The sequence below is a fragment of the Mytilus californianus genome, unplaced genomic scaffold, assembly GCF_021869535.1.
Source record: "Mytilus californianus isolate M0D057914Y unplaced genomic scaffold, xbMytCali1.0.p SCAF_4, whole genome shotgun sequence".
Lineage (NCBI taxonomy): Eukaryota > Metazoa > Mollusca > Bivalvia > Mytilida > Mytilidae > Mytilus > Mytilus californianus.
Window position 1 is genome coordinate 96,753,462 of NW_026262690.1, and position 26,896 is coordinate 96,780,357.

Below are 26,896 nucleotides of genomic sequence, written 5' to 3' on the forward strand. Positions count from 1 at the left end.
TTTTAGATATGCATGCTTAATGTTCCAAACATTTGTAGTATTATATACTCTTACTTATTTCATACAAGATGACTTTGAGTTTTGAATAGCCCAGTATAATATTTAACGCTACTGTACACTTCACTGTAGTTTTCAACTTCCGGAAATTCAACGAACAGAAATCGTAAATAATATCTGTTTTTTTTTTCCTTAATGCTGTAGATCCTAAGTGAATATTCCAACATGGGGTCGTCTAAGAAACACAAAGAAAAAGATCGTGAACATAAAAGAAAACACCGTCATAGATCTCGATCGAGAGAACGGAAGCGACATAAACACAGTCGAAAAGATAACAAACCACATGAAGATGAACAAGAAGGATACACTCACGAAGGATATGATGAAAACTATGATGATTACAATCGAGCACCACTACAAAAAGTACTAGCAGATGTTGGTAGGTATCGAGAGATGTGGTGTCCCTCAATATTAAATTCCTTTCTTACGTGACAGGATTGCTTCTTTTAGTACTTGTAGTAGATACTTAGTCAGCCGTAAGCAGTTGGGTCAAGGGTAACACGAATCACCAAATAACACCGTTATTAGCCAAATAACACTTGTAATCACCGAATAACACTTGAAATTTTAATATTAGCACATATTGGTGACATTTAAACATTGATAATTAAATAATATTGTATTATAAGTGTATTTTATAACTTAAAAATTATTTATAGAAAGCAGGTAAGTTCATAAAGATCGCATTAAATATTAGTGTGTACATCCAACATGGCGACCAAGGAAAACACAATGGGAAGAATAAAAGAATGATTGCATACAATCCCTCAACGTGTTCATTTTAGACCACCAAAGTGGAGCCCTCACGCCACGTCAAGGCAATGAACAATGTGAGGGTGGGCGCCTCCCCTTTTAAAAAAATATGGAATATTTAACTGTTTACAATAATAATTTTTGTGTTTATAGTTATTAAAAAAATAATATTTTATTTTTTAATTTAAAAATGGAGAGTAACCAAGCCCTTTTAAAACTAATAAGATATCCTGCACAAGGCACGGGCTTATCTGTTATAGTCCGCGAAAACAATTTATTTAGAAATTATTGTAAAAAATTAAAACTACTAAGATATCCTGCACAAGGCACGGGCTTATCTATCGTAGTCCGCGATAACAATTTATTTAGAATTTATTGTAAAAAATTAAAACTACTAAGATATCCTGCACAAGGCACGGGCTTATCTGTCATAGTCCGCGAAAACAACATTTTATTTAAAATTTATTGTAAAAAATTAAAACTACTAAGATATCCTGCACAAGGCACGGGCTTATCTGTCATAGTCCGCGAAAACAATTTATTTAGAATTTTATTGTGAAAAATTAAAACTACTAAGATATCCTGCACAAGGCACGGGCTTATCTGTCATAGTCCGCGAAAACAATTTATTTAGAATTTTATTGTGAAAAATTAAAACTACTAAGATATCCTGCACAAGGCACGGGCTTATCTGTCGTAGTCCGCGAAAACAACATTTTATTTAGAATTTAATTATTTAGAATTTCATTGTAAAAATTTAAAACTACTAAGATATCCTGCACAAGGCACGGGCTTATCTGTCATAGTCCGCGAAAACAATTTATTTAGAACTTATTGTTAAAAAATATTTTCTTCAAGTTGTACCTGAAAACATGCGCAACAATACTATACATGCATTATTTATCCAGTCTATAAAACAGCAATGGGGAACAGTAAAAGAAAAATGCATTAAACACAATACAAATTAACTGCATACACAATACAATATACTTACTTAAACATTAGGAGAAAGCATTTAAAATAGATTATTAACATACATTAGTTGGAACGTATACATGTACCTACCAGTAAAAAAAATATACACAATAAAAAAAAACAGCATGAACAATATAGAAATGTATACACAATACAAACAAAAAGCATGAACAATTTGAAAAAATATACACAATACAAATAAACAGCATGAACAATACATAATCATTATACAATATACTTACCAATGAAACAGAAGAAGAAAGCAGTTAAAAGTAAGTTATAAACATACAATGGTTAAAAAGTTCAACACCATTCAAATAAACAGTTTCAACAATACAATATACTTACCAATAAAACAGAAGAAGTAAGCAACACAGTAAGTGCAATAAAAATATAAACAATTAAATAACACAATAAACTTTTTTAAAACAAGTCATAATTTACCCACTGCTGTAATAATAATGTAATGCATGTATAGTATTAAATACACAATCAGTTCAGTCCTTCTTCTTTTTGAAGGTTGTTGTTCTCTCGTTTATCTTTCTTTTACGTTGTCCGATTTTCTTGCCCAATGCTCTCGGCTTTATGACATTCATCCTGCCATCTGTGGATGTAATTACGCGCTTATCGGGAGGAATGTAGCTCTTGAATCTCTTGGTCAATCTTTCTCTTTCTTGTACGGTTTTATTAACCCATGAAGTTGCTGTTATTTCGAAATGTTTATGCGAATCAGCCACACGGTACTGGCCCCTGGACACCAAAGCACGCTGCAAGTCCTTGAATTGTGTTTCCACGTTCCGGTTAACGCGCGCGAAACTGTCCTATAAAAACAATTACCATCACCGGGTATCTTGGCGGGATACAACTCTTCTAAAACAACTGGATGGTACCTACGGAGAATGCCAGTTGCAACTTCATCTCTTACGCTTGGGACTGAGCCAGGATTAATGGGATCGGGCATGACCTGACCGTATGTTTGTAGAAGTAGGCTCTCTGATTTTGTAATAGGTTTCACTTCTCTGGGCTTACTACCTATTACACCACTCAATCTACAATAGAGATTGCATTGTTGATGAGTTAAGATTTTTTTTAATGTTCGTTTTAAATAGAAAATATGTGGTATAATTAGTGCTTTTTAGTAAGATATTTCTATATAAATTTCTGATGTATAGAAAGTAACGCAATATAAGGAAATGGGTAGTTTTGATATTTTAATCACATTATACTAAACATATTTCAGAACAAGAACAATAAAAATACAAAATCAGTAACAATATTACAAAGCGGTAACACCTAGCCGTAAGGCGGCAAGAAGGAGTCCAAACACGTTTTTTCCTTTTCCTTTTCGGCCTGTTCCCCAAAATTCGTCAGGAACATTGTGATTTATATAGCCACTTGTTGATGTTAATTTGTCTCTAAAATCTTTGCATTGAATGAATTTCAGTTTTAATATTTCGGCCATTACAAGGGGCTTCTGGTCTTCCCATGATTTATTTGTCTTCAATCTCTTTGACATAATTTTGGCTGCTTTGGCATCTGATACTTGTTTTATTTTGTGCAACAATTCATAATCTTTGTGGTGGTTGCACTTAATACACTGATATAAGTGTTCTGCGGAGGGATAAGTGTAATCTTCATAACTTATTTGGTTAAGATAGAAATTTGACAGTACGTCATGTTCGCCTTTCACATAAGTAATCATTTTAATATTTAAGAGCACAATAAGTAAAATTATTTAGGTTTTCAACTTATATATTTTCATGCAGCTTGGTGTTTGAACAAAGTTCGCTTATTAGTTTTAAAATTAATTTTAAAACTATTCAATTAAAGACTTATAGCTTGGTATTTGAACAACAAACGTTCATAGGTTAATTTTATCTCATTTTATGATTTTGAAAACAATTCAGATAATTAAATACTATCAATGGTAATCAAATTGTGAATTGTAGATAATTAAAAAAATATAAAATTGTGAACTGTAGTCAAAGCCCAATTTCTTGTATAAATAGTGAATTAGCATATCATTTGACAGTTGTATAGACCTATCTTATCCGAACGCACCTATACTTCATATTTGCAAGATAATATTTTTTAACTCTGTTCTTCATATTTTACCGTAAATATGCTGAACATTTTGGTACTCGGGCATAGCTATGTTGAGAATTTGAGACGTTTGTGTGAGAATAGGTGGAAACCCCATACCTGGGAGAACCCGTCTAATGCTCATGGGAAGGTCTCTGTTCAAATGCATGGTTATCCTGGTGCCACTTTCAAGAGATTGACTGAAGCAATTGAGGCTGGCTTGTTTGTGCATTATAATCCACAAGTGGTTATTTGCCAAATAGGTAGCAATGATTGTGACAGATATTCTTTTGATGAGGCTGCCTTCAAAACAGACATGAATACTTTCATTTATGCTTGTCTTTCGAGAGGAGTATCAGTAGTATTCATGTCTGTTATGAAGCGGTCTGGGCCTTGGTATTGCACTCCCGATGAGCATACAGTTCGCCGAGAGATAGTGAACAAAATGATGAAAAGCATTGCTCTTGAAAATCATTTTGTACATTATTTCAAGCCAACTAATGTTTATCGGACGGAATACGAAGCTCGCGACGGGATACATTTCACTGAAGAAGGCTACCGTGCCTTCTTAGTAGCTTTGAGGAAGTCGGTCAGTTGGTTTATTAACAAAGTTAGCAAATGAACTGAAAGATTTTCTCATTGACTCCACGTGAAATGTATTTTGTTCAAGAAGAAGAAAAATTTTTTAACATCGAATGTCTTTTGAATTTTGCAAAAAAAAAGTATTTTATTAAACAGAAAAAAACTCATATCAAATAAGTTTAAATAATTTTTTTTATTTTTATTTTCTGAAGAAATTTTTTTAACATCGAATATCTTTTGAATTTTGCAAAAAAAAAAGTATTTTATTAAACATATCAAATAAGTTTAAATAATTTTTGTTTTTTAAATAATCCGAAATTCTTTGTGAAACAATAAAGCTTATTACACTTTTACAGAAGATATAGTTAGGAAGTACATATATTGTATATAGTTGTAAATATTTATTTGTGTTCTTTTTTCTTAATTATTATTATTGGTTTTGGTAATGCAGCCTTGGTATACCAAGACAGTCACAAGCCTGTTTAATGCAGAGTGTCCATACCGTAATATAATTTCATTATCATTTAATGATTAATTATGTAATGGGCACGTGTCAGTAAACAACAATCTAATTAACAATTACAGAAGTGTAAGGTAATAAATATTTTGATAATTGGGAACTTGGCATTATCACAATTAAATTATCTAATTGGCAAAAAATATTTCATTATTAAACTTTATTTAATGTATTAAAATGGATGAACATAGCAATAAAAAAATAATTAAACGTCAATACTAAGAATATCATTTTTTTTTCCTTTACTTTTATTTCAGAATTTTTAGTAAATTAAGTAAATTGAATAAACAAATGTATATTGCCAAAGAAAATGAAATAAGAAACAAGTTAAATATAATCGAATTAGTGAAATTAATGTCTTCATTAAAATTAAAGATGTAAAATTTCACATTTGTTCTTTATATATTTCATATACATTCTAATAAATATTATGTTGAAAATATACTTTATAAAATTACTTACCTTTCTAGGGACTTGGCCATGTCGTACTTGTTGTCTGTAAAGCAGCAGTCCTTACATAGGAACTTTAGAGACACATCTGACCAGGCCGATAACATTGAATCATTCATTGGGACACAAGCACTGTGAACCCAACGATCACAACTACTGCACTGAATTGTGCAATCAACACATTCTTCATCACATTGAACACAAGGATATAAAGCCATTTTAAAAATGGAAGACAGCACATATGTCTTCACATGTTTTTATACCAAATTTTAGTTACTTGTAAAAACATTAATATTTGCCAATGAAAACCTGTAATTTCTTTTTGAGAAAATACACACATACGAATCATCCATTCAGCTGCTTTGTTTTTATTATAAAACAATCAAGTATAATTAATTTTTTGATTAAATTTAAATTAAATATGTGAAAATTCTTAATTACGTTTCATTCAATATTGAGTAAATCGTTAAGAAAACTAATTGGTGATTGGAGTAATTGCATGGCTTTGATGTACTTGTTAACTTTTCGAAACCTTACTGAAAAACAATTATTGGACAATACTCTGTATATACAGTACATTATTTAATATTTTATTTTCATAGTTCTTCCCTTTGTATGCATATGCAATCATTCTTTTATTCTTCCCATTGTGTTTTCCTTGGTCGCCATGTTGGATGTACACACTAATATTTAATGCGATCTTTATGAACTTACCTGCTTTCTATAAATAATTTTTAAGTTATAAAATACACTTATAATACAATATTATTTAATAATCAATGATTAAATGTCACCAATATGTGCTAATATTAAAATTTCAAGTGTTATTCGGTGTTTACAAGTGTTATTTGGCTAATAACGGTGTTATTCGGTGATTCGAGGTACCGGTTGGGTCAATATCTTTCATTGTTTTTACATAGGCGGTAATGGTACTGTTTTTTCCTGTAGCTCAGTCCATATCGTAAACTTGGATATGTATGATAGCTCATTTCGAAGCTGTGACATTTTCACATATGTGGTTAAATTTTCGGGGTACGAAGTGAGATTACTTTTTCTGAAATTAGCATACCCCGAACATCCTTTCGTGATGCGGCTCCTCGTGGTAAAAGATCCCTTTTTTGACACAATAAGTTCTTTGAAAATTTAATACTTTGAACACATTTAATAGCTCCATAGTTTTTACACATTTATTCTATGTTCCTCTACTTTCCTAATCACCACAAATGGCTAAGCTCAGTCATTTGTAAAAAATAGAAACATGTCCAATATCACTACACAGAGATTTTTTGTTTACACACAACTTTTGAGTTCCTCATTTCGAGGCGCATTAGGGATATTGACCCAGTTGCGCTAAGGAACTTCTTTAGCTCAGTAGGTTAGAGCGCAGCCTTGAAACACAGAGGTCCATGAGTAGACAAGGTGATTTCCTCAATCCTCAATCGTAAGGCCTGTTAGGCACGAATTTTAACAATGTGCAGGTTTTCTCTTTGGTGCGTTTTTCTCGGCACATTTTCTTCTCTGTGCTTTAAAATAGTATGCACTGGTTAAGATTGGGATTGAGGAACAGCAGTATCAAATCTGCCTGTTCTGTCAATGTAATGTGCCACTGTTTGTAGTTTGGCTTTTGTCTCTTCAGTGTTCTTGCCGTCTAGTCTCGTTAGCATAGTAGCTACATTCAGGTTTCTGATCCCAACCTCTTTGGATACTTGTTGTAACATATCTTCTCGTTCGAATTCGCTCATAGCAGGGACACTCCAGAAGGAAATGGTGAGGTGTTTCAGGTGCTCCACAGTTGCATGACTCTATGGCGTTGGTTTGGCCTACTCGGTTCTTGTAGAAGTTGAGTTCTGTATAGCCAGTTTTTAGTTGGGCGAATATACTGAATTGTCTTTTAGTGGGAAAATCATACATAATTAAGTGTTTCGTAGTTGGTATTTTTTCGTAAAGGTTCCTGATTTTGTGATAAGAATCATGCTCTCTGACTCCGGATACCTTTGGCGCCCAACTAAAATACCCACAGTGGTTAAGGAGGATTTCTAGCCAGGGTATGTGTTATGAGAGTCATAATGGTATGATGACTCTTGAGGCAGGGTCTCATTCGGGGAATCTTATCCTGTATCCCACTTATTGTTTTGTCAGAATCCTGTATCCAGCTTATCATTGTAATAATAGCACTTGTAATTTCACGTGTCCTGCCCTACTTTGTTTCCTGTTTTCACGCAGAATCATTTGACTTTTTACGTGTCACGCTTACAAAAATTTGGCCAATCCTGTATCAAGCTTACACCCCAATGAGACTCACTTGAGGTTGGGGAAGTGTCACAGGATTGCTTCCCTTAGTACGTGTAGTAGATACTTAGTCAGCCATAAGCGGTTCAGCTAAGGATGTACAAACAAAATGTACTTCTTTAGATCAGTCCGTTAGAGTGCTGGCTTGTAACACAGAGGTCCCAGGTTTGAGTCCTTGAAGAGACAAAGTGATTTTGTAATACGAATCATGCCCTCTGGATACACTTATTTTTAAAGATAAGATAAGATGTTAAGAACAGATATTTTATTGGTTTAAAATCCAAAATTTAATTTATCCAGCAATAATAAAAAAAGACTGTTTGAAGGGTTATGAGTAGTATTTACACATATCATAATCAACAGGGTTTTTGTTAAAGACTAGTACACCTGTCCTGGATGCGATTGTCTATCTGGACATGCCATTTCATGAACTATTGCATCCTTGAGTTACGTTTCGGTATAAACACTAGTTGAGCCCTGTTATAATCACAATTAATCTTCAGCTGTCAAAAAATATCTGGAAATGTGCTTGTTTTTTTTTAACAGGAAATAAGACTTCCGTTTTCATTCATCGCTTTCTGTAATGATACAAATCCTGCGAGAGTCGAAAATAAATGATGTAATCATGATCACTTGATTGAACTATGCTTATGTGATAAAACCAGAGGAAATAATTATTTTTAGCCTTCAGCACATGTTAACACAGCAATAAAGTTGTTAAAGAAAGCTTATTAATTATCAAATGTATTTAAAGTGATAATTATGTTTTGTAACACATTTGAAATACATGTAAGTAACCAATAGTAAGTTTAAAAGGGGATTTAATCTATAATAAAATGCATTTTGCAGAAGGAGATTAAATTTTCAAAAAGTAGTGAAACTTGCAATAAAATAAGAAGATAAGAATGTGCATTTTTGTATATTTTTAATAAGTCCCCTACCGACGAAGTCGAAGGGGACTTTAGGTTTGCACTCCGTCCATCTGTCTGTCTGTCTGACTGTCTTACCATCCGTCAGTCCGTCAAATAAGTTTTCCACACTTTTTTTCTTCATGCTTGAAGATATTGATTTGATATTTGGTGTATTGTTTTATCATGACAAGTTACAGATCAAGATTAAATTTTGTTCCTGTCTGATGATTTTGTGCAGAGTTATGGTCCTTGGACTTAGAAAATTCGCTCAAATAATAAGTTTTCCTCACTTTTTTTCATCATGCTTGAAGATATTGATTTGATAACTGGTATATAGTTTTATCATGACAAGTTACAGATCAAGTTGGAATTTTGTTCCTGTCTAAGATTTTGTGCAGAGTTATGGTCTTTGGACATAGAAAATTCACTTAAATAATCAGTTTTCCACACTTTTTTTTCATCATGCTTGAAGATATTGACTTGATATTTGTTATATATTTTACACAATGACAGGTTATAGATTAAGTTAACATTTTATTCCAGTACAATGAATTTTTAACCAGTAGGGGACTATGTATTGTCATGCAATACTCTCAGAATACTTGTTTATTCAACATTTTATTTTGGTACTTTTACTTTTCCATTGCTTTCATTTTGTATATTTTTTATTGTGATTAAACTATGGAATGTGATAAAATTCAATATACATGTATTTTCAACAGTTGCACTAAATAATTTAACAATACAATGCAAAACAATTGCTTATCCATATGAAATATTAAAATTCTGTGGATCTGTGGATCTTTTGCAAAAAATCTAATGATAAGAAATGGTTGTAAGTTAAATGGAAATGTTCATCATTTACGAGTATTTTTTCTCCTAAATACTCGTAAGATTTTTGGGAAATGAGTTGTTGTTGTTTTAAAGATATATCTACTTATCTGCTTTTAGCTGAAGAGACATCAACAAGTGGTGGAGGTCTGGAATTGAGCATAGAAGAAACTAAGTAAGTGATCAAAGAATACATTCAGATAAAAAGTGATAGACTGAAATCATTCAAAATACATTGTAACTGCTGGAACAAAACAAGAGAACTAAGCTATAATATTGCATTTTTTACAAGCCATTTTTATTTCACAGCTCATTCCTTTTTTTCAAGAATCATTTTATTGAATTTAGAATACATTTAAGCAGTTGCAAGATTATATGTATAGATTTGGAAGGTTTCTTCTGTAAGAAGGTTAATTTTTCCAGCTTCAAAAATGACTGGACTGGTTGCAATATCTAGGTGCTTATTCCACATAACTGCTAAGCTAGTCCTCCTAAAATAATAGATGGGGTGCCCTTTTTGTTTCACTTGCGAAAATAGTCGCAGAAGGTGAGACATAAGCATTGCTCTTCCAGAGGGGAATGCGACTGTATCAACAATTGTTAAGTTTTCTGCTTAAGTCAGTATGATAGGAACTACTTGTGATAGATCAATGAAATTTTCTATAAAGTTGCCTTAGTATCAGTACATATCAGTTTGACATCCCATCTCTTTCCTCTTTGTGGTTATCTTTTTATCTTGTTGTACTTTTAAATTGATAAAACATTGATGACATTCTAGCCAAGCATGACAGATTTTATGAAACAATAATCAACCAGCTAAAAAATCATTTTGACCAACGAAAGTTATTTCTCTGTGGAATTTTGTAGATAATCAACTGACATATTTAATTCTTAGAAAACATTTAGGATATGGGGTATCCATCCATGACACAAAATCAGTACATGCACAGCAAAAAAAAACACACAATAAGCACAATAAGCAAAGGAACAGCGCTTTTATTGCTGTTCTTCATCTCATCTTCACAGTGAGGCCTTCAACACAGATCAAAAAAACTCTCACCTCACTGCAAGTTTAAGATGACCCCTAGCATCGGCTTGAGAGGAATTCTTTTTTCAAGTACAATTGTTTGTACATCATGTACATAAATGTAAGGTATAAGTAATCTTCATTTTACAGAATTAGGATGTTAAAAAATGTTATGTGTTTAATTTTGCAGTTAATACAGAATTCATAAGAAAATGACATTAACCTGTTCACAATTCTTAAAAATACAGGTACTTTTTTTACTTAGATAATCATGTTTTTGGCAATGCTGATTTTTTTCAACATATGTACTAGGTAATTAGTTGCAATTAAGGCAACAAAATAAGAATTATATCAATTCAAAAAATAAATGAGATCCTGACAGTTCAACATTTAGAAGGTACATTGTGTAAGGATCAATTAAAGGTATAGTGCACAATTTATAAATGTAACTATAACCAAATATTAATGTATGTTTTTTTTAGTCCCCTACCGACGAAGTCGAAGGGGACTTTAGGTTTGCACTCTGTCCGTCTGTCCGTCAGTCCGGCAACTCAGCTTTCCACACTTTTTTTCTTCGTTCTTGAAGATATTTGATTTGATATTTGGTATATAGTATATCATGACAAGTTATAGATCAAGTGCGAATTTTGTTACGGTCTGATGATTTAGTCCAGAGTTATGGTCCATAAAAAAAACTCCATAACTAATGTTAGAGTACTATGTTAAACCATATATCTGTACAAAGGGAGATAGCTCAATTTTTAAAAGACATTCTTTGGTAAATTGTTTGAGGAATTTTGTGGCAGGTTTATATGTTATTTTGTATAAACTAATTTTCTGAATGCTACATGTATATATATATATATTTTATTAAGTGAAATCCTTTAATTAGATAATAATCTATTTTTATTAAAGTATATATTTCATTACATTACATTACATTGTGTAGATAAAAGTTGTTGACATTTTACAGATAAGTTACAAATCTATATTAGTTTGTGACAAATGAAAGAAAAAATATTTGGAACTATTAATTATATTTGATTGTAATTTGAAAATAGATATACATTGTATTACATCATATCTAATTTTAGAGAACTATTAATCATATTTAATGTTAGAGTGTTATAGGTTTTCCACACTTTTTTTCATCATGCTTGAAGATATTGATTGACAATTGGTATATAGTTTTATCATGACAAGTTACAGATCAAGTTCAAATTTTTGTTTCAGTCTGATAATTTTGTGCAGAGTTATGGTCCTTGGACTTGAAAAAATTCACTCATATATTCAGTTTTCCACACTGTTTTTAGTCATGCTTGAAGATATTGACTTGATGTTTTCTTTTTGTTTACACCATGATAATTATAGAACAAGTAAGCATTTTGTTCCAGTATAATGAATTTTTACCCGGTAGGGGACTATGTATTGCCATGCAATACTCTCAGAATGCTTGTTTTTTTTATTATTTAAAATTACATTCTGAGTTAAATAGGACATGCAGTAATGCAGTTGATTTAAATTTAATGAGATGGTTGAACTTGACATTTTTGTATGAATATTTTCAGTCGTATCCGTGCTAAACTTGGACTGAAACCACTAGAGGTTAATTATCCAGCTCTAGTAAAAGCAGGTAGGTACATTTGTATTGTAAAAATGTGGATATTTAATGTTTCTGAATTACATGATTAAATTTCTCAATATGTAATGATAACATCCATCATCCAAATAGCTATCTGTTGTACCATCGATCATCAGGGATAATGAGATTGTCCTTGACGACTTAGTTATGGAAGATGTTTGATTGCACATATGTTATGTCATATATATAGATTTCATTATATTTTAAAAATGCATAAAACTTTTCAACAACAAAAACATATTTATTTAAGTCTAAATAAATGTATAAAATATTACTCTGCATAGTACCAATATGCTAAAATGTTTTACCAATTGCAGTATTTATCTCTTAAAAACTGATCAACTGGTTAAACATTTTAGCAATTTGGTATTTTGAAAGGACAAAGCCTTTAAAAATACACAGTAACTGTCCTGAATAGGTACCACAATTTATTTATGTCTCAATGAGCAGGGTATCAACTGTCCTGAATAGGTACCTGATCACATTTTAACAAAGCCTTGAGGAGCAGGATATTAACTGTCCTTGCTATGTATTAGATCCTGTTTAATATGTACAATAAATTCAATGCACTGATGATCAGGGATCACCAGGGCATAATATTCAAGGGCAGAGCTTATGAAATAATTTTAACTGTTGAAAAATATTTATATCTATATATTTTATATCTTTTGCAATAATCTTAGATACATTTATATGTGCGTACTAAAATTTATGTATCTTAATTTTATGACAAAAATATAAAAATTAAATGTTAGTTTTTCAAATTTATACTGATTAAGAAATACTATTCAAAATTATCTCATGTTATCTCAAAACTTTAGGGTTTATGCTGAGAAAACTAAGAATGGTGCTGGAAATCCCAGGGTGGTGAAAAAAATTATAAAGTGGAGGAGCACACCATTTAACCCTTAAATAACTTGTGGTGATCCTTAATGAATAATACTGTGATATAGGAATAATAAGGATAGTTGTTTTTTGACAGAACTACATTTAAATAAAACTTAAGAAACTAATTGAGCTACAATCATATAATTGTTGTTCTGGTGCATCTACACATCAACCTTCTTTTGTGAAATGGTAGTTTCATGACCAACATATCAGGGTTCACTACCAAGTTAAATTATCAGATACTATGTGACTTACAGTCATTTAACTTTCTATTGGAATGCATGTAGGAAAGAATGACAACTTTCTTTCGAAAGAAGTAATTTTTTTCTGCATTTCATGCTTTATTGTTTTTGGTTGCGTTTTATGTCTGAGTTCAGTTTTGAATAGAGAGGAACTTTGGATATAAATGCTTATTATCAAATCTGACAGTTGACTACCAAAACTATATCACTATGCATTTTTTGCATTATAGGCAATGATTAATTCTAATGCTGTTGTGATATATGGAAATATAAATAGGTTTATAACATTGATCTGGGAGAGTCTGACTGCTGTCTTCTCCTTAACCTAGACCTATGGTTATATAACTTTACTCAGTACTTGGAGTACAAAATTTGTGGTAGAAGCACAAAATCCAGTATTTTGATTGGTTGAGTACAATAATCGTATTCCAAATTTTTATGACCACAAGGCCTATGAATCTTTTCATGAAAACTTGAAAATAACTACTGGTAGTTTAACCCCTCCACATATTCATTGTCAAGGACTCCGTCTGTGGTTGTCTTTTGTTATATCTGAATGTTATATTATATTTAAAGAATTTGAGTGTTGATAGCAGATCTTTGATTGTTTCTTTTTAAATTATTCACAAAATATAGTATAGACTGTGAACAATTTAAGCTTAACATATTGTCCAGACACATGTCTATTGTTATGTTGTCTTGTAGACGTCTATTTGTTATTTTTGTTGGGTTGCTGTCTCATTGATGTATCCCACATCGCCAATTATTGATACAAATCCTTAAGTTTATTCTGAAAATATACTGTAACTGTTACTCAACATTTGTTATTATATGTATTTTAGACGTAGACGAGGATGGAAATGAGGCAGGGGAGGATGCTCCTTTTGTTACAGAAGATGGTGACGTACATAAACCAGCTGTCAACATTACAGCTAAGAAAGAAACAGACAAATTCAAAGAGAAAATGGATAGAATGAAGGAAAAACGCAAACATAGTCAGAAACTAAGGTTAGAGAATTTATTGGTTAGACAGAATTCAGTATTTTAATAAGTAGGTAATCATTTAGGTTTAGTGACTTAAATCATTTTTTCCGTGCCTTCTAATATTCTACTGTTCTTTACATATTATTACACTAAGTTACTTGAAAATTGTATAACTTAAACTAACATATAGCAATTTAGAGAACCAAGATTGATGATGAGCTTTTAGGCACTGTCGATCAATATGAAAAAGGGAACCAAAACCGTAGAAATAAAAAAAAAATATCTTTGCATCTTTTTACATACAGTTGTTAATGAAAATGAAACATTTTAATGTAAATTCATGTATTTATACTAAATCTAGGTTGCAGATCCCTCAGGAAAAGTTCACATGAGATGGTTTTGGCTGTTCTGCATATGTATTTTGGTTATTATGCCTTCAAAAACTTTTAATTTTTTTCTTTGAAAGTTTTGGGCTTGAGCATACCTGTTGAATATTATTCCAGAAATGTGTCATGCACTGAACTTGGTGTCACATGTTTATATAACTTTTTTACTTACAACAAACACAGTCCTAGTTCAATATTAAACGATTAAAGGATTGTCTTATTTTAAAGTACTGGTATAGTCCCAACAGTTTAATTTCCAAATGCTTATAAGATGAATTGTAACATGATTGGTTGTTCAACATGGTTTAAAAAGTTAAATTGTAATATACTGTTTTTGTAAAACTAATAATTAAAGAAAGTCTAGAACAAAAGCATTTAAGAATCTGAAATATATGCTCGTCAAAACTCTGTTACTTAGAGAATTTTTACCAAATGCAAATTTGAATAAGTCAAATTCAATTTTGATAAGGGCTATTCCATTAAAATGTTTGTGGGAGGGTAGGAAGGGAAGTTTAATTATTGAATGTGGGTCATGGGTCTTTTTTCAGTATGCGTCTATTACCATTATGCAAAATTATCTAAAAAATGGTTCTTGGTTGTAGGGATATTTTGAACTTTCTACCTGCCCACATAGATTTTAATGGAATAGCCCTTACAAATACAGAAAATAAAAGGTCAATTTTGAGACACAGTACCATTCAATCAATCAGAAACTATGTTTTGAAAATATTCAATCTTTATTTTTCAGTAAAGTTAAGACACTGGGTGAAAGTGATTCAGGAGATGATGCATCTTCGTGGGTAAAGAAAAGCAGAAAAATACAGACAGATAAGGAACTAGCAGCAAAAAGAGTGAGTTACATATTTTTGAATTGAAAATCCTTTTTGTAGACAAATTTTCTTCAAATACAAATTATATTTTATAGCACTGTAATGAATGCACATGTTTTGATAGTCAAGTACAAGATGTAGGTTATAGTAAAGAATAACACAATGACCAACAGTACAGATAAAATTGAGAATGGAAATGGGGAATATGTCAGAGACAACAACCCGACCAAAGAGCAGACAACAGCCAAAGGCCACCAATGGGTCTTCAACGCAGCGAGAAAAGTCCTCAGCCGGCCCCTAAATAAAATTGTGTACTTGTTCAGTGAAAATGGACATCATACTAAACTCCAAAACATATAAATGAACTCAAATTAAAAAGCATACAAGACTAACAAAGGCCAGAGGCTCCTGACCTGGGACAGGCGCAAAAATGTGGTGGGGTTAAACATGTTTTGTGAGATCTCGACCCTCCACCTATACCTCTAGCCAATGTAGAAGTATTTTTGAAGTGGTCCTCCTTAAACTAGATGCTGAAGGAATTATGGGCTGTTGTTTACTTCTGTTTTTGCAGATATAGTTGAACCTCGATAAGTCAAAGTCTCAGGTACCTGACATAACTATTTTTCTCATCCAAGGTTCGAGTTGTCTGAAAGTTATTTTCCTTTAAAATTTCCATTCTATCAAACTTCAACACAGCAGGGTAAATTTATGTTCATTTTTATACGACTGCAAAAAAATGTTTGTGGTCGTATATTGGTATGACGTTGGCGTCGTCGTCGTCGTCGTCCGAAGACACATTAGTTTACGCACTATAACTTCAGTTTAAGTGAATGGATCTCAAAGAAATTTTACCATAAGGTTCAATACCACAAAAGAAAGGTGGGGATTGATTTTGGGGGTTATGGTACCAACAGTTAAGGAATTAGGGGCCAAAAAGGGGCCAAAAATAAGCATTTTTGTAACTTCCAGACAAAACTTGTGTGTAAGTGTATGGATCTCTCTGACATTGTACCACAAGGTTCCATATCACTAAGGGAATGCTGGGATTGATTTTGGGGGTAATTGCCTCCAAATTTTAGGAATTAGGGGCCAAAAAGGGGGAAAAAACAAGCATTTTTCTAGTTTCATGACAATAACTTGTGTGTAAGTGTATGGATCTCTCTGACATTGTATCACAAGGTTCCATATCACAAAGGGAATGCTGGGATTGATTTTGGGGGTAATTGCCTCCAAATTTTAGGAATTAGGGGCAAAAAAGGGGCAAAAAACAAGCATTTTTCTGGTTTCATGACAATAACTTGTGTGTAAGTGTATGGATCTTTATGAAATTGTACTGCAAGGTTCCATATCACAAAGGAAAAGCTGGAATTGAGTTTGGGGGTAATTGCCCAAAAAGTGTAGGAATAAGGGGCCAAAAAGGGGCCAAAAATAAGCATTTTTCTAGTTTCCAGACAATAACTTGTGTTGTGTTCAAGTGTATGGATCTCTCTGAAATTGTACTGTAAGGTACCATACCACAAAGGGAAGGCTGGGATTGATTTTGGGGGTAATTCCCTCAAAATTTTAGTAATTAGGGGCTACAAAAGGGCAAAAAAACAAGCATTTTTCTAGTTTCAGGACAATAACTTGTGTATAAGTGTATGGATCTTTATGAAATTGTACTGCAAGGTTCCATATCACAAAGGGAAAGCTGGAATTGAGTTTGGGGGTAATTGCCCTAAAAGTTTAGGAATTTGGGGCCAAAAAACAAGCATTTTTCTAGTTTCCAGACAATAACTTGTGTTCAAGTGTATGGATCTCTCTGAAATTGTACTGCAAGGTACCATACCACAAAGGGAAGGCTGGGATTGAGTTTGGGGGTGATGAATCATAAGAGGGTTCAAAAAATTGGGGGGGATTTTATTTTCCTTTTTTTTCTTTAAAATTTTCCATTTTAAATTGGTTATTTCTGATTTATATATAAAAGCAAATAATAATTATATGGTTTGAATAGGTAAATTAAAAATTTTTAAGTTCTTAGACCACTTTCATTCTGTGTGAGAAACCTATGCTGTGTCAAATATTTAATTACAATCCAAATTCAGTGCTGTATCAAGCTTGAATGTTGTGTCCATACTTGCCCCAACTGTTCATGGTTCGACCTCTGCGGTCGTATCAAGCTGCGCCCCAGCGGAGCATTTTATTCTTCAAGGTAACTTAGATTTTGATTCAACCAAGTTCTACTCACCAGAGTTAGAAATGCCTTGACCAAAAGGTAATTCTGCTGGAACAAAACACATCTACTTATTTCAGTTTTCAACACATCGAGGCTCGACTGTATATAAATCTTAAATTAGGTTAAAGACGTTTGAAATCTAGATTTAATGATTGTTACCGAGATAGTATAATGATTACAATGCATTATTTATGAACACAATGTTCATGTCTCCATTTTATGTTATTGAACTTATACATTTCAGTAGAGCTTTATTTTTTATTCAGGCAAAAATGTTAGAAGAGATGGATGCAGAGTTTGGAATAGGAAATATTGTTGAACAGGAATTTACAAATAAGTCAAAGGTAAGATTGTTAATCACTTAAAATGAGACACTTTTTCCATTATAGATATAGATAATAAATTTGTTACTTCATAAGAACATGACGAAACTTGCCTTTAGTTTATGTTTCATCCACTTATTGCATTAAAAACATTATATTCTTTTCCAAACTGCTTGTCAAACATTGTTTACTTTTGTAAATTTTTCTTCATCTGCCATTAAAATATTTATACAAACCAGGATCGGAGGCAGACTAACCATAACCAAAATCTGTATTCCTACAATGATAACTTCAGATGCACGAATGGCACAGCTGACAGAAGATTAATGATTCCAAACGTGAAAAAATACACATTTCACACACATTTACAAGCATTTGGTTAGATCCCTTTGTTAAATGTATATATTTCCATGTAAATGCATTGTTTCAATTTCTTGATTTCAGTTGCTTAGATTTGTTAAATTTATATATCTTTTTAATGAAAACAATGAATTTCATCAACAGAATAGTTTTTCTCATAGAATTTTTATTGATGAATGATAATTTCTTTTCCTTTTTACTGTGACTTGACTATGGGTGTTACTGTTTACCTGTACCTATTGTTCAACCAGATTGTAATATTGACAATACAATTGGGACATTTAAATTGACCAGTTGGTTTTTATACGACCGCAAAAAAATTTTTGTGGTCGTATATTGGTATGACGTTGGTATCTTTTTAATGAAAACAATGAATTTCATCAACAGAATAGTTTTTCTCATAGAATTTTTATTGATGAATGATAATTTCTTTTCCTTTTTACTGTGACTTGACTATGGGTGTTACTGTTTACCTGTACCTATTGTTCAACCAGATTGTAATATTGACAATACAATTGGGACATTTAAATTGACCAGTTGGTTTTTATACGACCGCAAAAAAAATTTTGTGGTCGTATATTGGTATGACGTTGGCGTCGTCGTCGTCGTCCGAAGACGCATTAGTTTTCGCACTCTAACTTTAGTTTAAGTGAATGGATCTCTATGAAATTTTACCATAAGGTTCAATACCTCAAAAGGAAGGTGGGGATTGATTTTGGGGGTTATGGTACCAACAGTTAAGGAATTAGGGGCCAAAAAGGGGCCAAAAATAAGCATTTTCTAGATTCCAGACAATAACTGTGGAACGGTGTATGGATCTCTCTGAAATTATACTACAAGTTTCCATACCACAAAGGGATGGTTAGGATTTGCTTTGGGGGGTTATTGCTCAAACCGTTTAAGAATTAGGGGCAAAAAAGGGGGAAAAACAAGGTTGTCCTCATTAATGGACAAATACTTTAGTACAAAACATAATTTAAAGCAGTGTAAGGGAGATAAATCAAATACATCATTGAAATTATCTCCCTTACACTGCTTTTAAATTATGTATAAAGTAATGGTTAATGAACAATTAAGATAATTTAAAACAGTGTAAGGGAGGTAATCCAAATACAACGTTTTGGTTACTTCCCTTACACTGCTTTTAAATTATGTTTAAAGAAATGCATATTTATAAAGGAAGACCAGTATGGCGCATTAGATTTGTAAAATCTTTGACCACATTTATTTATTTGTTATGCCGAATCTAACCGTGTTTTTAGATTTTTAATTTTGGGTCCAGTTTTCAAATTGGTCTACATTAAGGTCCAAAGGGTCCAAAATTAAACTTTGTTTGATTTTAACAAAAATTGAATATATGGGGTTCTTTGATATGCTGAATCTAAACATGTATTTAGATTTTTTATTTGTGGACCCCGCTATCAAATTGGTTCATATTGAGGTCAAAAGGGTCCAAAATTAAACTTTGTTTGATTTCATCAAAAATTTAATTATTGGGGTTCTTTGATATGCCAAATCTAACCGTGGAATTTAGATTTTTAATTTTGGGTCCCGTTTTTTAAATTGGTCTACATTAAGGTCCAAAGGGTCCAAAATTAAACTTAGTTTGATTTTAACAAAAATTGAATTCTTCGTGTTCTTTGATATGCTGAATCTAAACATGTGTTTAGATTTTTATACGACCGCAAAAAAATTTTTGTGGTCGTATATTGGTATGACGTTGGCGTCGTCGTCGTCGTCGTCCGAATACACATTAGTTTTCGCACTCTAACTTTAGTTTAAGTAAATGGATCTCAATGAAATTTTACCATAAGGTTCAATACCACAAAAGGAAGGTGGGGATTGATTTTGGGGGTTATGGTACTAACAGTTAAGGAATTAGGGGCCAAAAGGGGCCAAAAATAAGCATTTTTGTAACTTCCAGACATAACTTGTGTGTAAGTGTATGGATCTCTCTGACATTGTACCACAAGGTTCCATATCACAAAGGGAATGCTGGGATTGATTTTGGGGGTAATTGCCTCCAAATTTTAGGAATTGGGGGCCAAAAAGGGGCAAAAAACAAGCATTTTTATACGACCATGACAATATCTTGTTTGTAAGTGTATGGATCTTTATGAAATTGTACTACAAGGTTCCATATCACAAAAGGAATACTGGGATTGATTTTTGGGGTAATTTCCTCCAAATTTTAGGAATTAGGGGCCAAAAAGGGGCAAAAAACAAGCATTTTTCTAGTTTCATGACAATAACTTGTTTGTAAGTGTATGGATCTTTATGAAATTGTACTACAAGGTTCCATATCACAAAGGGAAGGCTGGGATTGATTTTGGGGGTTTTCCCTCAAAATTTTAGTTATAAGGGGCCATAAAAGGGCAAAAAAAAACATGCATTTTTCTAGTTTCAGGACAATAACTTGTGTGTAAGTGTATGGATCTTTATGAAATTGTACTGCAAGGTTCCATATCACAAAGGGAAAGCTGGAATTGAGTTTGGGGGTAATTGCCCTAAACGTTTAGGAATTTGGGGCCAAAAAGGGGCCAAAAAACAAGCATTTTTCTAGTTTCCAGACAATAACTTGTGTTCAAGTGTATGAATCTCTCTGAAATTGTACTGCAAGGTACCATACCACAAAGGGAAAGCTGGGATTGAGTTTGGGGGTGATGAATCATAAGGGGGTTCAAAAAATTGGGGGGGGGGATTTTTTTTTCCTTTTTTTTCTTTAACATTTTCCATTTTAAATTGGTTATTTCTGATTTATATATAAAAGCAAATAATAATGATATGGTTTGAATAGGCATACATGTGAACCTCCCGACGGGAGTACAATAATCCTGTTTTCAGGGGTCTCCTCCCGACCTCCTGTTGAAGAGGAAAAAATCCTGTGTATGAAATTTTTCATGAATGAAAAATTTCTGCCCAACATATCATCTCAGGCATCTGGTGTAACTGACATTACCTGAAGTTATATTTTACCTGTAAATCAATTAACATGCATAATTATATGGCTTCACTTGTCAGCTTGGGTGTCAAACATACAGGTAATCAACGATTTTTACCTCAGGCTAACTGCTGTTGTGTAACAAAAACTGTGTATTTATTGGGTTACTTCCCTTGATTTATCCTGTTTAAAGTTACTTTCCTTTTAATAATGAAAATTTTTAAAAGAATATAAATAAAATATAAATTGAACAAATAATCATAAAAGGATGGTTATTAAATGATTTTAAATGTCTTAGGACAAATAAAAAAATAATAATTTGAAAATTATTTGAGGATTCTAGACTTCCTTTCAAGGCTTAAATTGAAATTTATATAATAACTATGACCCTAATTTTACAGATAAAATGATTTTCTGAGTTTGCAAATAAAAACTATTTGCAAGAGAAAAAAAATAAATAAAAACTATATGCAGATAGCTAAACAAATGTTCTGGTTGCAATGATTGTTTTATAGAATATGAAGTAAAAAATTTAAAGAACATACTGGAAAAATACAATGTTAGATTGAACATGTAGAATATAAAGATGGAGAAACTTTATAAGTACAAGGGTACTATAAACATAATAAATTGGATGGAAAGTTGAAGAAAACACACTTTAAAAGACCATTTTTACAGCACACGGTTACATTTACAACAAAATTAATGTCGATTAAAAACCTCCTGATCTGAGTCCTAATCTCCTGACCAAAATTTCCCAATCTCCTGATCTGAGTTTCACAGTCCATCACATGTATGAATAGGTAAATTGAAAATTTTTAAGTTCTTAGACCACTTTCATTCTGTGTCAGAAACCTATGCTGTGTCAAATATTTAATTACAATCCAAATTCAGTGCTGTATCAAGCTTGAATGTTGTGTCCATACTTGCCCCAACTGTTCAGGGTTCGACCTCTGCAGTCGTATCAAGCTGCGCCCCAGCGGAGCATTTTATTTATTATGGGCCCAGTTTTCAAGTTGGTCCAAGTTGGGGTCCAAAATTAAACTTTGTTTGATTTCAACAAAAATTGAATATATGGGGTTCTTTGATATGCTGAATCTAAACATGTAATAAGATTTTAGATTTTTGGCCCAGTTTTCAAGTTGGTCCAAATTGGGGTCCAAAATTAAACTTTGTTTGATTTCAACAAAAATTGAATATATGGGGTTCTTTGATATGCTGAATCTTACCATGTATTTAGATTTTTTATTTGTGGGCCCGCTATCAAATTGATTCATATTGAGGTCAAAAGGGTCCAAAATTAAAGTTTGTTTGATTTCATCAAAAATTTAACTATTGGGGTTCTTTGATATGCCAAATCTAACCGTGTATTTAGATTTTTAATTTTGGGTCCCGTTTTTTGAATTGGTCTACATTAAGGTCCAAAAGGTCAAAAATTAAACTTAGTTTGATTTTAACAAAAATTGAATTTTTTAAGTTCTTTGATATGCTGAATCTAAACATGTGTTTAGATTTTTGATTATGGGACCAGTTTTCAAGTTGGTCCAAGTTGGGGTCAAATTAAACTTTGTTTGATTTCAACAAAAATTGAATATATGGGGTTCTTTGATATGCTGAATCTAAACATGTATTTAGATTTTAGATTTTTGGCCCAGTTTTCAAGTTGGTCCAAATTGGGGTCCAAAATTAAACTTTGTTTGATTTCAACAAAAATTGAATAAATGGGGTTCTTTGATATGCTGAATCTTACCATGTATTTAGATTTTTTATTTGTGGGCCCGCTATCAAATTGGTTCATATTGAGGTCAAAAGGGTCCAAAATTAAACTTTGTTTGATTTCATCAAAAATTGAATTATTGGGGTTCTTTGATATGCTAAATCTAACCGTTTTTTTAGATTTTTAATTTTGGGTCCCGTTTTTTTTAATTGGTCTGCATTAAGGTCCAAAGGGTCCAAAATTAAACTTAGTTTGATTTAAACAAAAATTGAATTCTTGGGGTATTTTGATATGCTGAATCTAAACATGTGTTTAGATTTTTGATTATTGGACCAGTTTTCAAGTTTGTCCAAGTTGGGGTCCAAAATTAAACTTTGTTTAATTTCAACAAAAATTGAATATATGGGGTTCTTTGATATGCTGAATCTAACCATGTATTTTGATTTTGGACATTGGACCATAATAGGTAAATTAAAAAAATTGAAGTTCTTAGACCACATTCTTTCTGTGTCAGAAACCTATGCTGTGTCAAATATTTAATCACAATCCAAATTCAGAGCTGTATCAAGCTTGAATGTTGTGTCCATACTTGCCCCAACTGTTCAGGGTTCGACCTCTGCGGTCGTATCAAGCTGCGCCCCAGCGAAGCATTTTATGTTAGATTTAAATCTACCTTGATGCTACCTGTAAAGATTTTTATTCACCTAACCAAAACTTTCAGCATGCTTTTTTCCTGAAGTTTTTCTTAACCTAGGATTATTCTTTAAAACAAATTGAAAGGGAAGAAAATATTTTTGATCACTCATGTATTTTAATTTAGAGTCTAATTGGATGCTGTCCTATCACTTCACCTGTTTAATTGTTGCTGTTGTAGTATAAATGAGATAGGTTTTTCAAAACTTATAAATATGGTATCAAGGCTTCAATTTTTATCTTTGTTGAATAAAATAATATGCATTCAGTCTTAATTAGTTTATATGGTATGAATAATGCTAGAATATGACCACTTATATATGATAACTAGATGCAAACTTATTTCATGTTCTTATATTTACTAAAAACTGCGGATTTAATAAAAAAATCCTTTTCTCATGTTTTTTATTAGAGAATCCAAAAACAGATAAAGAAATAAACATTGTTATTAGTCTTTTTTTTTTTGAAATGGATGTTTTCCCTGAAATAATTGGTCATACAAATGCCAAAAAAACACAACATTTAGAAGGAAAAACAGATTTTTATTTTACTGTCATTTAAAATTTTAAGAGTAAGCAAGCCAGATCAAGACTATATGTTTTTTTTGCAGGGAATTTAATTACATGTCGTATAATTCACTACATTTCCTCTTAATGTTTTCATAGCCAAATACTATGAGTGCTTGGACTTCTTGTATGCTGTTGAAAAAAAACCTTTTTAATATCTCTTTGGCTTTTTCTAATGGGAAATAACTCAAAATAATTTGTTTTTGCTTCTCTGGAAATCTGAACTACTTGACTTATTTCCAGGATTAATAAACACCAGAACAACTGTATGCATTCCTTCATTTAGACATTTGGTTTTACACTTATTGACATGTTCCTTGTACAAATTGTTTATGCATATTCATATTGAAATATCAAAATCATATTTGAATGAACTATTTTATTTACTCTAATATTGACACTGATATTTTACATCTCATCCAGTATTCCATTTTCTTTATCTTTAATAATTTATAACATTTTCCTAATTTTATGAAAGTTTTCAAATACTTGTATACGTTTTTCACTATATAACTAGATTTTCTCTCTATATCCATATTCTGTTTAATTTCCCATGATATATATATCCCCAAAAACAGGTACAGAATTTTGCAATATTTGATTATTTCCATTATCATATTTAAAATGATTATCCTCACTTTACAAATATTTTGGATGAAGTTTATTCATATATTTTCACTATATCACTTGATTTTACTATATCCACAGTATTGAGTTTTTATTTCATTTACCAAAGTATATGTTCCAATTAAACAATATTAGATCCAGAACTTTATAATGATTATTTCCAATTTCACATTCACGTTATCCAAACGTAAGGAATATTTTGGAATATTTTACTTTTTCTTTTCACTTTATCACTACATTAGACTATATCCACTATATGAATTTAACATTTTGTTTCATTTCCATGATATTTATCCCATTTAAACAGGTGAATCACTCTTATAATATATCCCAAAATTTATAATGAATGTTTTCAAAATTGCATTTAAAGCCACAGACACATGTTGAAATTATTTCTCCTTCTTGCATTCAAGTTTTGATTTTTTATAACCTTTTAGATAACTTAATCCATATTATGCAAATTGAATTTCCTTGAGTGAACACAGTATTTATAATAGATTTCAAAAAAAAACACTGCAAGGTATACTCCAATATTATTATGAATTTTACATGTACATCATAAAAATGTTTAATTTTGCTAGTAACATTTTTATTTAGATTACATGTAGGTTAGCATGTAATATTGATAGCAGACGGAAATTCAAGATTATGGAATTGTCTCATTATAGGATCTTGTAAATTACTGGCTTTGACCAAGCCTTGCTACAAGGGTACTCTTTACACATTGATACTTTTTCAATCAGAAGGAAGATTGAAGAAAAAACACACAAAAAAGACAATTTTCACATCAAACGGTTTCATTTACAACAAAAAATATTGATAAAAAACCTCTTGATCTGAAGTCTAAACTCCAGATCTGAGTTTCACCATCTATCACATGTATGCCAATAGATAATACAAACAAGGCTGCAGAGCAGGATAAGGAATTGGATCTAACTCTTGGTTCCTGTGGGATTGGATTATTACCCAGTCTTTTGTTTTCTGTACTGTCTGTTGTTTATGTCTTTAAGGAAAAATGCTTACATCAAAAATTACAATTAAATTCTATTTTCTTTTATATTCTCAACGAACATGAGCAGATTATTTGTGGGATTTCTGACTGCATGTCACTTACAGCATTATTCTTTAGTAGTGTTTTGCATAAAATTCATCTCAATGTTTTTGTTTTTTTGTAGGAATACACATCTAAGAATTTAAAAGGACTGAAAGTGCAACATGAGATGGGCACATTTAAAGAAGGAAAGACTGTGATACTAACATTACAAGACAAAGGTAAAGAAAAACCTAGAACTCATTTAATTCAGATAACATACTGTAAATTCGAATATCACTATAGGCACTTATTTTAGCAATTATTGACCAGTAGACAAAAAAGAAAGAAATAATTACTGTTACTTCAATAGTCATTTTGATTTGAAAGTAAACATCAAATGTTTTACTGCACATTAGGAGGCATAATTGTTCAAAATCTTAAAGCAAAAGATGGATATATACATGTACACCTCATTTCAGACATGCATCACATTTTGTTATGCCTTCATATAATTCATATGTGATTTCAAAATGTTTTTTTATAAAGGTTTCATTTGTGCCATATTAATCCATTTCATTTGCGCCAATAATACAAGTAAATAGTATATATGATAGATATATAGTCATCATAAAACACTGCATTATGTACATCAGTTAAGCAGGATAATCTTTGATGGTCTTTCAGAAATGTCACCAGATGTTTTGGAACTCTTGATTCTTAATTGCTGAGATTGGACTGTCTGCTGGTCTACACCATAGTTCATTCAGTGTCTTTATCATGACTTTATTTTGTCCACATCGGGTTTGACTCTGTGTGGTCATAAAAAATTGACTCACTTAATTACTCAGGGAGTTGAAGGTATTTCTTTCACATGCCTCATATAGGATACAATGTATATTATAACTTTTCCAAAATATACTATACACAAATGAAATATAACCTTGTGTCACAAATGAAATACTGTTTTTTTTTTTT

General features: G+C 31.7%; 1 protein-coding gene across 1 annotated transcript in view; it reads left to right on the forward strand.

The window, feature by feature from the left end:
- Positions 1 to 128: 128 nt before the first annotated feature.
- LOC127698936 (U4/U6.U5 tri-snRNP-associated protein 1-like) overlaps positions 129 to 26,896 on the forward strand; it is a 50,105-nt gene continuing 23,337 nt past the window's right edge. The window contains exons 1-7 of the mRNA XM_052202695.1: positions 129 to 436; positions 9,568 to 9,622; positions 12,043 to 12,107; positions 14,089 to 14,254; positions 15,365 to 15,467; positions 17,928 to 18,005; positions 26,064 to 26,160. Coding sequence (XP_052058655.1) covers positions 223 to 436; positions 9,568 to 9,622; positions 12,043 to 12,107; positions 14,089 to 14,254; positions 15,365 to 15,467; positions 17,928 to 18,005; positions 26,064 to 26,160 — 778 coding nt within the window. The 5' untranslated portion in view covers positions 129 to 222. The remainder of the gene's footprint in view (positions 437 to 9,567; positions 9,623 to 12,042; positions 12,108 to 14,088; positions 14,255 to 15,364; positions 15,468 to 17,927; positions 18,006 to 26,063; positions 26,161 to 26,896) is intronic.